Consider the following 15,354-nt stretch of genomic DNA (forward strand, 5'->3'; position numbering starts at 1 on the left):
AATTCTTGCCAACTTTGCAGTGTTCCCACCAGCAACACTGAGGTGAGACGCTGAGGTTCAGGCTCTCATATGATGTGTTCTTATGTTTCCTTCTGAATTTATCATGAAATGATGTCATCGTTGAGAACAGTTTTCCTCAGGAGTTTGATGTTGTCACAAGGTCCAGCTAGACACAGCACAGATGGTAGCAAGTTCCGGAAGGAGAGTGAGGTCTTTACCTGCTTTGATGACTTCACTCATGTGTTGCAGAAAGATTCAGTATTTCCCAGCACCTTTGGGAGCAGCCTTAATCTTGTTAGTGTTATCCTAGCCCCAGGTCCAAGTTCTGTTTATATCAGCGGGTTTCATCTTTTTGACAGCTGAGGACAGGAGCCTGTTCGAGCACCAATTCATCTACACACAGTTAAGCCTTGCGGAAGCCCAGTGGTTTTCAAATATGTCATACTGGTGGACCTTGTACTGGTCTACAGACCAGCAGTTGAAAACCACTGGACTTTAGATGATCTGTCGGGTGCTGGACATTCACAGGTGAAAGGTAGGATGGAGTGTCTTCCTTGGGGAAGACTCCATATCTTGTAGCATACAATTGTGTCCTGCAGCCACACAGAGGTCAGGAGGGCCCTGGAACTCTGTGCCTTACAGCGATTACATGCAACTTCCTTCAGAGATGTCTATCTCTCCGCTAACCTTGACCCAATGGTGTGGCACTCAGAACCTCTTAACAAATACTGTGTTCCGTTTACTCTTTTGGTAACTATAATTCTTTTCTTCTTTCTTTTTGGATGGTTTTGGATTCGTGGGACTTGTATAGGTTTTATACAAAGAAAATGTGGGGAAAGCCACCCCAACCCCTGTCACTCCAGAGATGCAGAGAGTCAAACGCAATCAAGAGAACATTAGCTCGGTATCGTCTTAAGAAACAAAAATGGTTTTAATTGTGCAAAGTAACCCCTGCAGTTTGGTCTGCTCCTAACTCCATCCCAGGTTAAAAATTAGACAAAAGACCAATTATTTGGATTCCCTCTTAATGCCATACTACACTGACCATTGCCATTAACATTTTTGTTTAAAGCTTTCTTCTTGAGAGCTGTCTAATAGTCAGAGATTAAACTTGAAACTTAACAACCACCTCCCCCACCCCCGCCGCCAAACTGTGTTGTCTTGAAAAGCCTGAATATTGCCATATTGCCTCCTATTGACTTTGAGGTCCAACTTTGTATCTCACAGGTATTATACAAAGAGAGCCCAGGGAAAGCAACCCCCACACCTATTACTCCTGAGATGGAGAGAGTCAAACGCAATCAAGAAAACTTTAGCTCGGTATTTCAAACAGGGACAAAGCAATGGTTCCGTGCTTAACAAGCCTGGCAAACATGATTTACCACTAATTTACCTCACAGTCCACTCCCCTAAAAAAAAAAAACAACTTTTGTGCCTCTTTTAAACTCACTTAAAAACAACACAACCACCCCACCAGCTCAAACTGATTTCTCTTCTGTCTTCATCTTTTGCTTTATTCAATAACATGTTAATGGCTTTTTCTTCCTGAGGCGTTCCTTACAGAGTGTGAAATAATTGAGCCATAACCCCAGCTAGGGGATGGTTTTCAGATCTGGGTTCCTGTTCTCTGACATCTTGGCTCCTCTAGGTGTTGTACAAAGAAAATATGAGAAAAGCAACTCCGACACCTGTCACTCCAGAGATGGAGAGAGCTAAGCGCAACCAAGAAAACATTAGCTCGGTAATTTCTAGGATGAAAAAGAGGACTCGTGTAACAACTTGAAAAATAACATTTAACATCATAAAAACAAAAGTGTGCTTTCTCATTCAACTGAAAAACAAACCACACTAAAACAAAAAGAGAAACCCAACACCTCGGAAAATAACACCTTAACACCATAAAGATGTGCACTTCTTTTATCCAACTGAAAATTTACATTCAAATTAACATCATTCTGCTTTTCAATTCCAAATGATCATACTAAGGCATACTAAGACAAGTTAATGGCCATTCTATTCCCTCCCTTCTGAGGTACTCTTAAATAACCAACTGTAACAAGTTGACTTCTTAATATCTTCAATCTCCCCCCACCCTGTTTTTTGAAGTACTCTATGAAACAGGTAACACTAGGAAATGAATGTTTTCTTTGAATCTGATGTTTTGTTCTTGTTTTATTCTGTCTCTCTGGAGAACTTTGATTTCTGTCTTCGCATGTTGTTTTATATAATCTGAACATAAACCTAAAAAACTGATTATTCTAAACTCTTACTCTAAAGCATAGCTTTTCAAGTACTGGCATCAGATACCACTGAATATTGTGACCTTAATGTTATACTTCCCAACAAATTGAAGACAAATCCCTGTCTTCCCTTTCAGTATTATACTGTGCTCCTGCTTCTTGAAAATGAAATTTGCATTTTTAAGATCAAAACGAAACCATTCTCTCCTGATGTCAACCTAGCGTCCCCTCCCTCTCACATGTTCCCAGGACAGCTGGGTCCCTCAGCTTATCAAGCTTCTCTGGCCAGTTCCCTCCAATTCTACACACTGACACAATGTTGAGTTTTTAGAATTAAGACCCACCACTTATTCATTCAGGATCTCTCCTCCTCCACCAGGTTCTATATTCTGATAGCTTCCGGAAACAAATACAAGGTAAAGCCGCCTATGTCTTAGACACTCCAGAGATGAGACGGGTGAGGGAGACCCAACGCAACATCTCAACGGTGAGGGAGAAATTCCTTGGGATTGGTTCTGGTCTGCTTGTTAGAAGATGGGCTTGTTAGAAGAGGAAATAATCACTAAGTGATCTCCTAACGAAGTCCGTGCATGACATTTCAGGTGAAGTACCATGAAGACTTTGAGAAACACAAGGGATGCTTCACACCAGTGGTGACTGACCCCATCACTGAACGAGTAAAGAAGAACACACAGGACTTCAGTGATATTAATTACCGAGGCATTCAGAGAAAGGTGGTAGAAATGGGACAAAAACGGAATGACCAGGATCAGGAGACTGTTACGGGTAAAACTATTTTAAGTTAACAGAGCAGGTGGGAGATGTTAGAACAAAAGTGACATTATCTACATCAAGGCAAAGGACACCTGGTTTTTTTTTTTAATACGTGAAAGAAATGCCTGATAGTTCAAAGTCTGCAAAGCTGACACCTTTTCTAACCTTTGTTCTCTGAAAAACACAAGACTTGGATTTAAGTTATATTAGCAATTCTGTGGTTGCTTAAGTTCACACTGTTTTACAAGTTATGAAGAGAAGGGAAGCACATCTGCCCTAATCCTTAATCTCTCTTCCAGGTTTGCGTGTCTGGCGTACTAACCCCGGTTCCGTTTTTGACTATGATCCAGCAGAGGACAACATTCAGTCCCGAAGCTTGCACATGATTAACGGTAAATACTTCGAAGGCTTAGGACAGAAAACGCCACCAGTTTAGTGATTGATAATGAATGACTTCAAGGCTACGCAGTTACTTTCCTTCAGGGCTTCCAATTTCTGAGTCATCCATTCAGCATCAAAAGCACTTTGTTGAGTAGTGCTACATTTATCTCACACCCATATTTCACTGCCTAATTGTCACCATGCTTTAAACATATAGTCATAAGTGATCCATCATCTAAATTTGCACTAAAGGTAATTCAGCAAATGACTTTTCAGTAATATAGGTAATATATTCAGTAATATATTATATATTATATATAGGTAATATATTCAGTAATATAGTAATATAGTAAAATTGTTGTTGTTGTTGTTTAGCTTTTGGGGTTACACCTGGCAGTGCTCAGGCTTTTACTCCTGGCTCTGTACTCAGGGATCACACCTGGAGGAGCTTGAGAGACCATATGGGATGCGGGGGATCAAACTCGCGTTGGTTGCATGTAAGGCAAGCACCTTACCTGCTGTACTACTGCTCCAGCTTCTAAGCACGATTATTTTTGAAAAAACTTTACATCGTGGTTGCACCCCTACAGTTTTTGCAAAATAAAACTTGACATGAAATCTGCAACAGCTATGATGAAATATTACTAGAGTAGGTTCAAGTTAGGGAAAAGATTATTTTCTTAGTTCACGATTAAGTGTCCTAAAGATCCATTATTATTAATTTATTTCCCCCCTGGCTGGAGTGATAGCACAGCGGGTAGGGCGTTCGCCTTACACGCGGCCAACATGGCCGACCCGAGTTCGATTCCTCCGCCCCTCTCGGAGAGCCCGGCAAGCTACCGAGAGTATTCGATATGCCAGACACAGTAACAACAAAGTCTCCAATGGAGACGTTACTGGGCCCGCTCGAGCAAATCGACGATCAACGGGAGGGCCTTTACCTTTACCTTTACCTTTCCCCCCTAGGGAAAAGAAAATATCACATATTTTGTTTGATAATGAAAAATAGCACAAACAAACAAAAAAGCACAGACAAAGAAGAATAGATTTGATTTGGCAAATGTAATTTTAACAAAAGCACTTATTTGTTTGGGTTTTGTTTTCGGGGGCCACACCTAGTGGTGTTCAGGGGCTGCTCCTCTTGGCTGTGCTCAGGCATCACTGTGTCAGTTCCCAGGGAAATACATGTGGTGCAGGAAATAGAACCGAAGTCAACCACCTACACAGCCTTACCTGCTTACTCTGTTCTCTCCAGTTCCTTAAGATTATTTAAGGGGAATGAGTGATAGTACAGCAGGTAGGGTGTTTGCCTTGCATGCGGCTGACGTGGGTTCAATCTTTGGTATCTCACATGGTACCAGAGTACTGCCAGGAGAAATTCCTGAGTGCAGAGCTAGGAGCAACCCTTGAGCATTGCTGGGTATGACCCAAAGAACCAAAACAAACAAATTTAAAAAAAAACGAATTTATTAAGCAAAACAAGCTGTGTGCCTTCATACCTTCTTTTCAAGGTATAACAGAATAATATGTGGTGCCAATCCTTTAGGGATTTACACTATATTCTACTGATGCTGAAGTGGAGTGAATCCATAGTTACATTTTATTTTATTTTATTTTCTATGAATTGTGGGAACGTAAAAGAAGGGTACTTAAATTACAGTGTTAGAGAGAATCTCATCTGGAAAAGCTGAAAGTGAAGTCCATGTGAATGTTATTTATTTAAAAAAAAATTTTTTTTTTTTTGTTGGTGAGCTGGGGAAGCAGGCAGGTGAGTGGAAGTGAAAGATATCCTCCAGGATTTAATGATGTGCTGAGCTGTTGTTCATGCCCTCTGATAATGTCCTTAAGCTCATCTCTGGAAAACGAAGGTATCAATCCTAGAGCATAGGGGTTTTAAGGCTTCAATCGATGGAAATCTACTTGAAACTGTGGTGCTTGAAACCAGGCACAGCCAATGTGCTCAAAGACAAGTTTACACAAGCAGGGAAAGCGGGAAGGTTTGCTGTGGGGCGCTCGTTGCTCCATCTGCAGTTTCGTCCTTGTAGTACAAGCACAGCGCCGGAGTAGGGAGCAGTCCCGGTCTGCCAGCGCCCTGAGCATCAGTGGCGGGGAGGAGAAGTCTGACCACTCAGAAAATGCCGACCACCGCCTCTCCACCTACAGCGATGGTGGTGTATTCTTCTCAGCAACTTCTGCAGGTACAACTGGCCAGATCCGACTGGCCAACTGTTATTCCCAGAGAAGCCCTGAGTAAAAAAAAAAAAAAAAAAGTGAATGAATGTGGATGCATTGACTGAGAAAGTAAGAGTGGAGATGAACTAATGTCTAGCCATATTTGCTTAAGAACCACCTTTTCTCTTCTTTTCAGCTTACAAACATGCCAAAACCACCGTGCTCCCACAACAACGATCATCTTCAGTCGCCACCCAACAGACAACGGTATCTTCTATCCCGTCTCATCCATCTACTGCTGGGGTGAGTAAATGAACTTAGGGCCAGGGAGATAGCTAAAGGGGCTGGAACGCATGTCTGGCATGTGGAGGCACCAGGAGCCATTCCTAGCACTTTGACAGTTCACTCCTATCCCACCCTCCCCAGCACCACCATTTGAGACATTTCATGTAAATGAAATCACATTACAGGGTTTTTTGTAACTGGCTTATTTAAAATGTTTTTCATCTGTGTTGTGCCACAGATTGGTCCTTCATTCCTTTTTATTGCCACATTAAATTTCATTGTGTGGAAATACCACATTTGTTCATTCATCAAACAGTGAGTATTTGGGTTGTTTCCACTTTACAGCTATTAAAAACAATGCCACCATAAATATGGATATCAAGTTACTGTGTGGCCATATTTTCGTTCTTCCTGGGTATGTATACCGAGGAGTGACATTTTTGCATCATATAGAGAGTTTGTATATACGGAGAGGCTGTATTTTTTTAAAAATTTTTTATTAGTGAAACACCATGAGGTACAGTTGTGGACTTACAAATTTTTATGCTTGGGTTTCAATTATACAGTGATCAAATACCCATCCCTCCACCAGTGCCCATTTTCCACCATCACGGATCCCAGTATCCCTCCCACCCCCCATCCCCCCATCCCCCCCGCCTCTGCCGTTTTGTCCTCTCTCCTTTTGGGTGTTGTGGTTTGCAAGAGGCAATGAGTGGCAATCATGTTTAGTCTATAGTCTACTTTCAGCATGCTTCTCCCATCCTGGGAGGATCCTCCCAACACCCTTTATTTGGTGCTCCCTTCTCTATCTGAGCTGCCTTTTCCCCTAGCACGTGTGGCTGGCCTCCAAGCCAAGGAGTAAACCTCCTGGTACTAATCACTAATCGACTATTCTTGGATGTTAGTCTCCTATTTTGTTACTTTATGTTCCCCAGATGAATGCAATCTTTCTGTCTATCCCAGAGAGGCTGTATTTAATGTGAAACTCCCCAAACTGTTTTCAAAGGCAACTAGGCCATTTTACATTCCTATCAGAAGTTGATGAAGGTTTACATTTCTCCAAACTCTCCCCAACATCTGTTTATCATCTGCCCTTTTTATTATCACCATTCTGGTGTGAGTGAGATGGCATTTTACTGTTTTCCCCAATGACTAGTGATGCTTAGCATCTGATGTATTTTTGGTTCTTTGGGTCTCTTTCCTAAAAAAGTTTGTCCCCAGGGCCGGAGATCTAGAACTGAAGGCATTTGCTTTCACATGGCCCACCCTGGTTTAATCTGATTCTGCATATGGTCCCCAGAGCACCTCTAAACTCAGTCTACCCTCCCCCATGCTAAGGCACTTTCCTTGCCTTTGGCCAATTCTTGTTCAATCTCGGGCACTCTATGTGGTCCCAAGCACTGCCAGAAATATCTCCTGAGCAGTCAGAAATAGCCCCGAGCAACACTGTGTATTGTCATTCCCCACAAAGTTGTTTATTTTCACCCTTTTTATGGGGGGATTGATTTGTATGAGATGCTTACAGATTCTACATAGCAACCCTTTACCAGATACACTGTAAAATCACTGTAAGACAATTTCCCTAGCCTTTTCACTTTCCCAGTGGTGGCTGCACATTTGATGCAAAAGGAAATTTACAGTCATCGGAGACTTTAAAATGAGGTGTTTGGGCGGGTTGTTACAAATAAGTTAATATGCCATCTTTTTTTCCTCCCCCATACTCATAAACAGAAAATCTTCCGTGCCATGTATGACTATATGGCTGCCGATGCTGATGAGGTGTCCTTCAAAGATGGTGATGCTATCGTCAATGTTCAAGCTATCGATGAAGGGTGGATGTATGGCACTGTGCAGAGAACCGGCCGGACAGGCATGCTCCCGGCCAACTACGTCGAAGCCATTTAGGCATATGAATGTATGACACTTGCCTGCAGGCCAAACAGAGTCCACACGTCCCCCAAGTTCTCAAACTGCCTAATGGTTTTCCTGTGACAATCCTCTTCATGGTGTACCACCCTTTCATTTGTTTGTACTTAAATCTCAGTGATTCTTTAGTAAAACAAATTTATCACGTGTCAGTCCAGTTAATAAGCTTGATTTCTTATTTGCTGGACTTACATAAAACTTCAGAAAATATTCAATCTCTCTAGTTCCATTATGTTTAAACGGTTGCTACCCATTTTTCCTTTATGTTTAACTAAGTTTAATTTCAAAACAGACATTTCAAAAACTTTTGCAGTTATAGTACTGTGTCGTCTTTCTTCACTGTAAAAATATTTGTCTTCTCTAAGATATTCTGAATATGTCAAGCACATTTTAAAGGAAAGATGGCAGAGATCTCTTCCTGACTGAATTCTGATGCTTTTATTTCCAGGTCTGAAGTTGTAAAGCTGATCACTAGTAACTAATAAAATCTATAATTCTGAGACAAATGCCACTAATGGTTATCTTTCAATTGCTTAATTCTACATTTAAATTTTCCCAGTAAAAGCAAATCCCTCACACTAGATCCACAAACCCTAAAGTAAATCACAGCCAGAGAAAACACAGCGGTTAGGACGCTTGCCTTGCACATGACCTACTGGGTTCGAGTCCCAGCACCCCAAATGATCCCCTGAACCCCTCCAGGAGTGAACTGACCATATAAACCCTCAGCACATGAACTAGGTCTACCAGGTGTGGCTTGGAAACAAAAAAAATTAAAATGCAAAATTAATTTGCAGTAATTACAATGAAAATCAAAGGTGTGAAACAAGCAGAGTGAAACGCCAGCTGCAAGTGCCTTAGAACATAACCTCTCTAAAAAGTAAAGGATCTGTCCAGGTACTCGCTCTGCAATAATGCTTGTCTTCAAAGTCTGGTCACTTGGGGCCTGAGGGAGAGTTGGGTTTTCTTTCCTAGTCCAGCCTGGCTGTGTTTGGGGCTTACTTCTGGCTTTGTGCTCAGGCAATCACTCTGGAATGTGCTCCTGGGAGTCATATGTGGGATCGACCCTGTGCAAAGAACCTTAGTTGTCCCTCAGGTCCCGCCATGCTCCTTGAATGTTTGGGTGACAGAAATGTACCAGGGCAGCTTGCACACACTTGCCAATGTTCAGTGACAGATGGCACTTCAACACTGCTAGGTTCTAGGGTTCTAAAGATCAAAAAGAGTTGGTGTCCTTATGAAACTCAGTCCCAAGTAAAAGGCAGACTTGTCCAGTGTCCAAATGGTTAAGACGTTCCTCTGCCCATGTTTCAACCTTCACTTGAACTGTATTTAAAACTGAGATTTAAAAATTGAGCAACACTTGCCAACAACAGGTTCTTAAAACAGGCCTTAAACTAGCACAACTGGTGTCAAATTTTAACCTTAGGCTGAGAGCATTAACACAGGCAAGGAAGTGTGCCTTGTGAATGGCACACCCAGGCTCAATCTCCAGCATCCTATACGGCCCCCTAACCCCACCAAGAATGGGATTAGGCAGAGTAGCAGAGCCAGGACCAGTCCACTAATGCATGAACTTAAGTGTGTGGAAAGTTGGACAGTACAGTGGAGAAAGCGCTTACCTTGCACGTGGTTAAGTCTGAGCACCATCACTGCATCTTATTTCTCAACTCCCGCAGTAGCCACCCCTTGACAGAGCCAGGAAGCAGCCCAAAGTGTGCCCCAGTTCACCCCCAAGAAAAAAAAGTGAGCGTAAAGTGAGTGCTCTCCCAGTTTGATCATCCTGACATCTCGTCCTTTAAGCCTGCCAAGGAATGACTTCTGAGTGCAGAGCCATGCCCTGAGCAAGTGTGGCCACTGCCAAGTGTGGCTCCCAAAGAAAACAAAGAGTGGGATCCATACAACTGATTAAAACAGAGTCTCTGTGGTAAAAACAGGACATTAAAATAAGATGCAAATATGATTCAAGTGTTCGTGGGGCGATACAATGTTCCTACACGGGGTACTACAATTCTTACTCATTTCAAGTTTCACAAAACAAAAAGTAATAGAGAATCAATGAAAGCACAAAAAGTTTTTTTTTAAACTTTTATTTCAGATTAAAGTGCATTTCTTAAAAAAAAAAAGTCTCAATATTAGTTTCAATTGGCAAGTGGTAACAGTGAACTTCAATCGATGAAGAAAACGGATTACTGTTGATCAGACATAAACATTTCCTTCAACTGTCATCATGGATCTAAAAGCACTCTTAGTATTATAAGGGTTACCTGCTTTAAACATCGTATAAAGTATCAACAGATCAAATGAAAACACTATTTCCCATCTACTAATGCCAAAATTAAGGAATGATCAAGGTAATTCTGTGAGATCTCAACTTAGGTCATTTGACTTATCAAATATAAAGTTTCTAATGTAAAACTAAGCTTTCTTAGAGCTCATCAAATGATGGGAACAAAAATATTATAGAGCTGACACAGGACTGTTTTGGCTTTTTCTCAATCTTTTACTAAGTGCACATTAGTCAAGTCTATTCACAAGAGGTAGTGTTAAAATAGAAAACAATCCTTTACCAACACGGAAAGCAAACTCCCCAGTTTTTTTTTTTCAAGATGTAATTTAACCAATTAGTGCCAGATGCCTTTCCCTCACATATCAAGGTCCTTCACTATTCAAGGTAATTTAACAATTCTGAGAGCTTAATTGAGCAGGAGAAAAAGTGTATCTAGAATAAATACTGGTAGTGTATATATAATCTGTTTGTGAAACTGGGAAAATCAGGTTTTATATAGCAAAATTTAAACCACTAGAAATTAAGGGTCAATATCCCTATTCTGCCATTTTAAAGATTGACAAACCTTCTGTAAAGGACTAGATGCTAGATATCATGTTGTCCGTATAACGCATACATTATGGAATGTTAGATAATACAGACACAGTCTATCAGAACACTCAACTCTGCTGGTGTAGCAAGAAAGCAGTCAGGTAACATGTAAATAAAAATTGCCTCCCAATAAAAACTTAGACACATTTTCATATCAAAAAATATTTTTTTAACCATTTAGAAAATAAAACCCTTCTTCGCTCCCACAGGATATATAAAAAACAGGTGGCAGGATTTTGGACCTTGTCAACCCTTGCTCTGTAAAACTCAGTAAGTTAAGATCTATATAGAAACCATTTTCTATACTCAAAATGTATGTACTTGCTAATTTTAATTTTCCAAGAAAATCCCCATTCTATAAAAATAAGTTTTCAGGTACTTTTAAACACCCAAATTGCTGACACTATATAACACTCAGCTCCATGGCTTCAATTTCTCCACTTAAGATATTTCTTTTGCTACAAATTATTTTACTGTTAGAGAGGGAATACTAAAGTTTTAGTAATCACTCAAGATATTTATGTACAATTACAGTACTGTTATGTAGAACAACTACCAGGAAACAATGGCTGCCAGCTATTTACCAAGCACAGAGGTCCATTTGTCTTGATATTATATTAAAGGGCCTGTCCTACTTATTTTAGCTGTCTTGTCACTTACCAGAAAATTTCCATCCAGAATGCAATTTTGCTATCAAATACGTGTAGCTAAGTCTGACAATTATAAACAGGTACGTGGCCAGAAAACGTTTCCTTTTGAGACAAGTAGAGGACAAAAGATAGGCATTTTTCTTTCTTCCATGTGACATCCATTACTGCCTTCAATTTTATACTTTTGGATAAAGGGACTCAGTCAAATAGGGTATTTCAGGGGTTAAGTATTTACCACATGACACTTTATATCATTTTCTTTGGTTAAAGGCTTGGGTAGATTACAGGAAAGTTATTAAAAATTATGTGGTAAAATGTAATATTTTATTTCAAGAACTGGGTAAACTTTCCAATCCTTTTAGGCTACCATAACTAAGCAAATATCTATCTATAGATTTTAACCAAATAACTAATTTTATTAGCTACTTTTAAAAAATGATACGCAAAACATTCCCTTCTTATGGCTATGTTTTCAAGTGTGTTGGAGGACAATTGTACATAGTATTTAAATACAAGAAACATAAAAAGTCCTAACAACATCAAGAATAACTCTTAAGAGAAGTTACTCAACATCTTTTAAGATTCATTTCACAATGAAATAAGGACTTAGAGGCCTAACAGCAATCACATGAGGTCTTCAGTGGAATGACAAGGCTTGTGACATGAGGCCTTCAGTGGAATGACACAGCGTGGATATCATACAGCACTGTGGGCTTTCCCATCAAAGTGACCTCAGGGCTGTCTGCTTCCAGTGTCTACTATAAAAATGAAGTCCCGTAACATGGAATATACAATTTTGTTAAAAACTTAACAATGGTTAGCATCCAAAAATTTACTATAAAAAAACCTTGCTAATAAGACAAGTAGCAGAACATAAAATTATAACTCAGAAAATATTGCCTACTCCTCTTAATATAGTTCCTTATAAGAAAACAGTTAAAAATTTCCTATTTTTAAAAGGTGTACAGTAAGGTAATATATTACCTTTACAAACTTTTATTTCACCATGACCTTTGCTTAAAAAACGCTTATGGAAAACTTGGATATAGAGGTTTTAATAATGAGCAACAGCATCTGCCTACCCCCACATCAAATCTTGACCCCACACTATTAATAGCTTCTTAGACAGCTGACAATTTCTCAGGAAATAAACTATGAAGAATGATATGGAACTCCACTCGCACTATTATAAAGCTGATATGGGTAGAATGGCATAAAGGCCAGTTGTTAAAAGATACTTTGAGCTTATATTTTCTGTTAAATTTCAACCAAGCCAGACCACCATTTTCTTCTTGCCCTGACACTTCCATTTTAGACATAATATAATCCAAGTTTTTGGGCATTTTAATGATTCTTCTGAGTATGTGATAGAGCATCTAACCAATTTCAAGCTACACAGAAACAAAGAATTCAGGAACTGAATATACCAGGAATTAAAATGCTTTTAATATTGAAGATTTAAATATTTTAAAAAATCACATTATCTGACAGCATTATTATTTAATGGGACTAATATTCTACATGGGCTGGAGAGCAAAAAACTCCACACCACTCTCAAACTTGCTCTAATAGCAGATCATTTTAATGGACTCAGAAATTTTGAATTTTAAATGCACCATGAATTCCATACTGGAACATAAAAACTTACACTTCACTTGTGTTCAATTAAGTCTTTATATCAGTGCATACACTAAGAAATGACACTAATTGTTGCCATTAGTTTTATTAACCATGAGTAAATATTTGAAAAAAAGTTATTTCACTTTAATAGTGAAAAAAAACAGGGAGCTAATAATTAATACCTGTGCCACTTAGTACTGAGGAAAACTGTAAAAATTTTCAAGGCAATATTGAAAACAAAGTACCTCAAATATATACTTACGACTGTAAGCAGCAATGAAGATTTAGCAAAATTATTGTCCCCCAAAATATTTAAAATACATTTTTGCAGAATGTTTTAAAATACAAGAAACTATCATCAAATTCAATGGTTTAAGTAAAAGGTAATCATGTTATATTTTTCTGCTATAATATTCATCTTCCCAAAAACATCATTTCAACAGCAAGTAACTTTAGTTCCACACAAATGTGCAGTCATAATATAAGCACATTTTTACTTTTCCATTCATACACACTGTTTACTAAAATGTATGTGCCCCTTTACTGCCAAAAGTAATTTGGGGAAAACATGATAATGTAAATCACAATTCTGCTTTAAAAATTCCCATTTTTTATTATTTCATAAGCTTTAAAAGACTTAGCTCAAAGGTCCCAGAAGTTCTTTTAAAATTATTCTTGGTATAGGAATGCCCTATTTAGACCATAAAATATATGAAATAAATTTATGATTATGAAAAAGGCATCAAGTTTTCTTGTAGCTGCCGTGATAGTCCTTTTCTGAATGTAGGGGTTAACTAGACACAAGGATTAAAATTTCCATGACATGTAGAGGAGTGTGTGCCTTTTCAAGTAGGGGTTAGTTCTGAATTAAGTGTTGAACTGTGAAGAACACTTACTCATTCCAGTCGAAGAACAAATAATGTGTGTTAACTAGGCCAAAAACATATGGGAAGTTGGGCACTAATACTAATTGGCAAAATTTACAAATGTTTTAATTAAATATACACGTTTTCAAAAAAAAAACAAGCAAAACATACATGCTTTTAAAACTGCTTTCAAATTTCTTCCAAGTTTGCTTTAGGTGTGGGTAACAAAAAAGATAAAACCTAGATTTCTTACAGTACACATTATAATAAAAATACTCAAACTAGCTTCCCACTAAATTAAAATAAGGAGGCACACTTTCTAATAGCTGATACCTTCTTCTTCCAAACCAAAAGGGGGAAAAAGGCATGGTTTCATAGTTGTCATGTAACACTTATTTTTATAACTTTACTCATTCTGGTTACTTCAGAAAATAAATTCATGTTTTAACTAGGATCATTAACTAAGTACAAAACTATTGTTTTATTTGTACATATAGAATCCTACAAATATCTGCAGCAAGCCCACAAAATACTTCTAATTTTCATACTGATATCAGTATTTAATATATACAAAATAAGTCCTATTAAACAAAACAAAGGTATTCACAAGCTGCAAATAGTTTGAGCTATTAATGAAGGCTGAAATTTATAAATTAAAATAAATCTATACACAATGTACAAATAGGCATGCATTTAAAAACAAATACTATGTCTCATGTGAGAATATATTCACAGGCAAATGCTGCTGTAAATATTTGCAAATGCAAATATGAATGAAATCCTAGAAATTCTGCTTTCATATTTTTAAGCCCTAAAGTTGAAACTATTAGTGTCCACAGTTGGTATTTGCAAAACACATTCCAACTCTTTTGTCTCATTTGAAGTTTTACCTAGAACAAATTTCTTAAAAGTCACGCACAACAAATATAGATCAAATATAAATACCTTTATCTCTCTCCAGCAAAAAATTTAAACGTTTAAATTTTACTTACTTGAAATAAGTTATTTTACTTATAAACTTCCATCAGAGATGCATGAGTTTAAGAGGTGAAATAAAATACATGTTTTGGTTTCTGGGTTTTCATTTTTACCTTTCAGTAACATTTAAATTTTCAGAAACTATGCATAGCAGCCAAGAGTATACAGGAATAAAGGACCTCATATAATGAACTTACAAAATTGTACTTAGATAATGTCATTTGTCCTATAGGGCTTAAGATGTTACCGACTTTGCAAGATTCAGTCTCTGAAATTGTGCTATATTTCATAACTTATTTTAAAATCAACAAATCCAGTGATTTAAGAAGAAAAAAGGAAAAAATTTCAATTTTTCCTTTAATATCCTAAATGGAATTTTCATGAGCTGATGACTTCCAACGTGCCTGAAGATTTTTTATGATCGAGTTTGCCATGCTACCAAGTTTCTCATGCATTTCAAATAGCTGGTTTCCTGAATAATTATGGAGATCTTCTGAATCCAGTTGAAGAGCAAGTGCACTAATCTGTGCAACGAGATTTCTAGGTAACGGAGTTTCTAAAGCAACAGGATCAATTAAATC

The 15,354-nt window shown here is 38.3% G+C and overlaps 2 protein-coding genes across 3 annotated transcripts in view; one reads left to right on the forward strand and one right to left on the reverse strand.

Moving 5' to 3' along the window:
* Positions 1-7,811, forward strand: part of NEB (nebulin) — a 234,600-nt gene extending 226,789 nt beyond the window's left edge. The window contains exons 155-163 of the mRNA XM_056117623.1: positions 812-904; positions 1,228-1,320; positions 1,649-1,741; positions 2,620-2,727; positions 2,843-3,026; positions 3,314-3,406; positions 5,441-5,593; positions 5,764-5,870; positions 7,584-7,811. Of these exons, the coding sequence (XP_055973598.1) occupies positions 812-904; positions 1,228-1,320; positions 1,649-1,741; positions 2,620-2,727; positions 2,843-3,026; positions 3,314-3,406; positions 5,441-5,593; positions 5,764-5,870; positions 7,584-7,757 (1,098 nt within the window). The 3' untranslated portion in view covers positions 7,758-7,811. The remainder of the gene's footprint in view (positions 1-811; positions 905-1,227; positions 1,321-1,648; positions 1,742-2,619; positions 2,728-2,842; positions 3,027-3,313; positions 3,407-5,440; positions 5,594-5,763; positions 5,871-7,583) is intronic.
* A 2,084-nt stretch (positions 7,812-9,895) lies between these two features.
* The window catches only part of RIF1 (replication timing regulatory factor 1), a 60,023-nt gene continuing 54,564 nt past the window's right edge, over positions 9,896-15,354 (reverse strand). For both annotated transcript variants that reach the window (XM_056117568.1, XM_056117567.1), the window contains one exon: positions 9,896-15,353. In XM_056117568.1, the coding sequence (XP_055973543.1) occupies positions 15,139-15,353 (215 nt within the window). In that variant the 3' untranslated portion in view covers positions 9,896-15,138. The remainder of the gene's footprint in view (position 15,354) is intronic.

The sequence above is a fragment of the Sorex fumeus genome, unplaced genomic scaffold (genome assembly GCF_029834395.1).
Source record: "Sorex fumeus unplaced genomic scaffold, SorFum_2.1 ptg000035l, whole genome shotgun sequence".
In the NCBI taxonomy this organism is placed as follows: Eukaryota; Metazoa; Chordata; class Mammalia; order Eulipotyphla; family Soricidae; genus Sorex; species Sorex fumeus.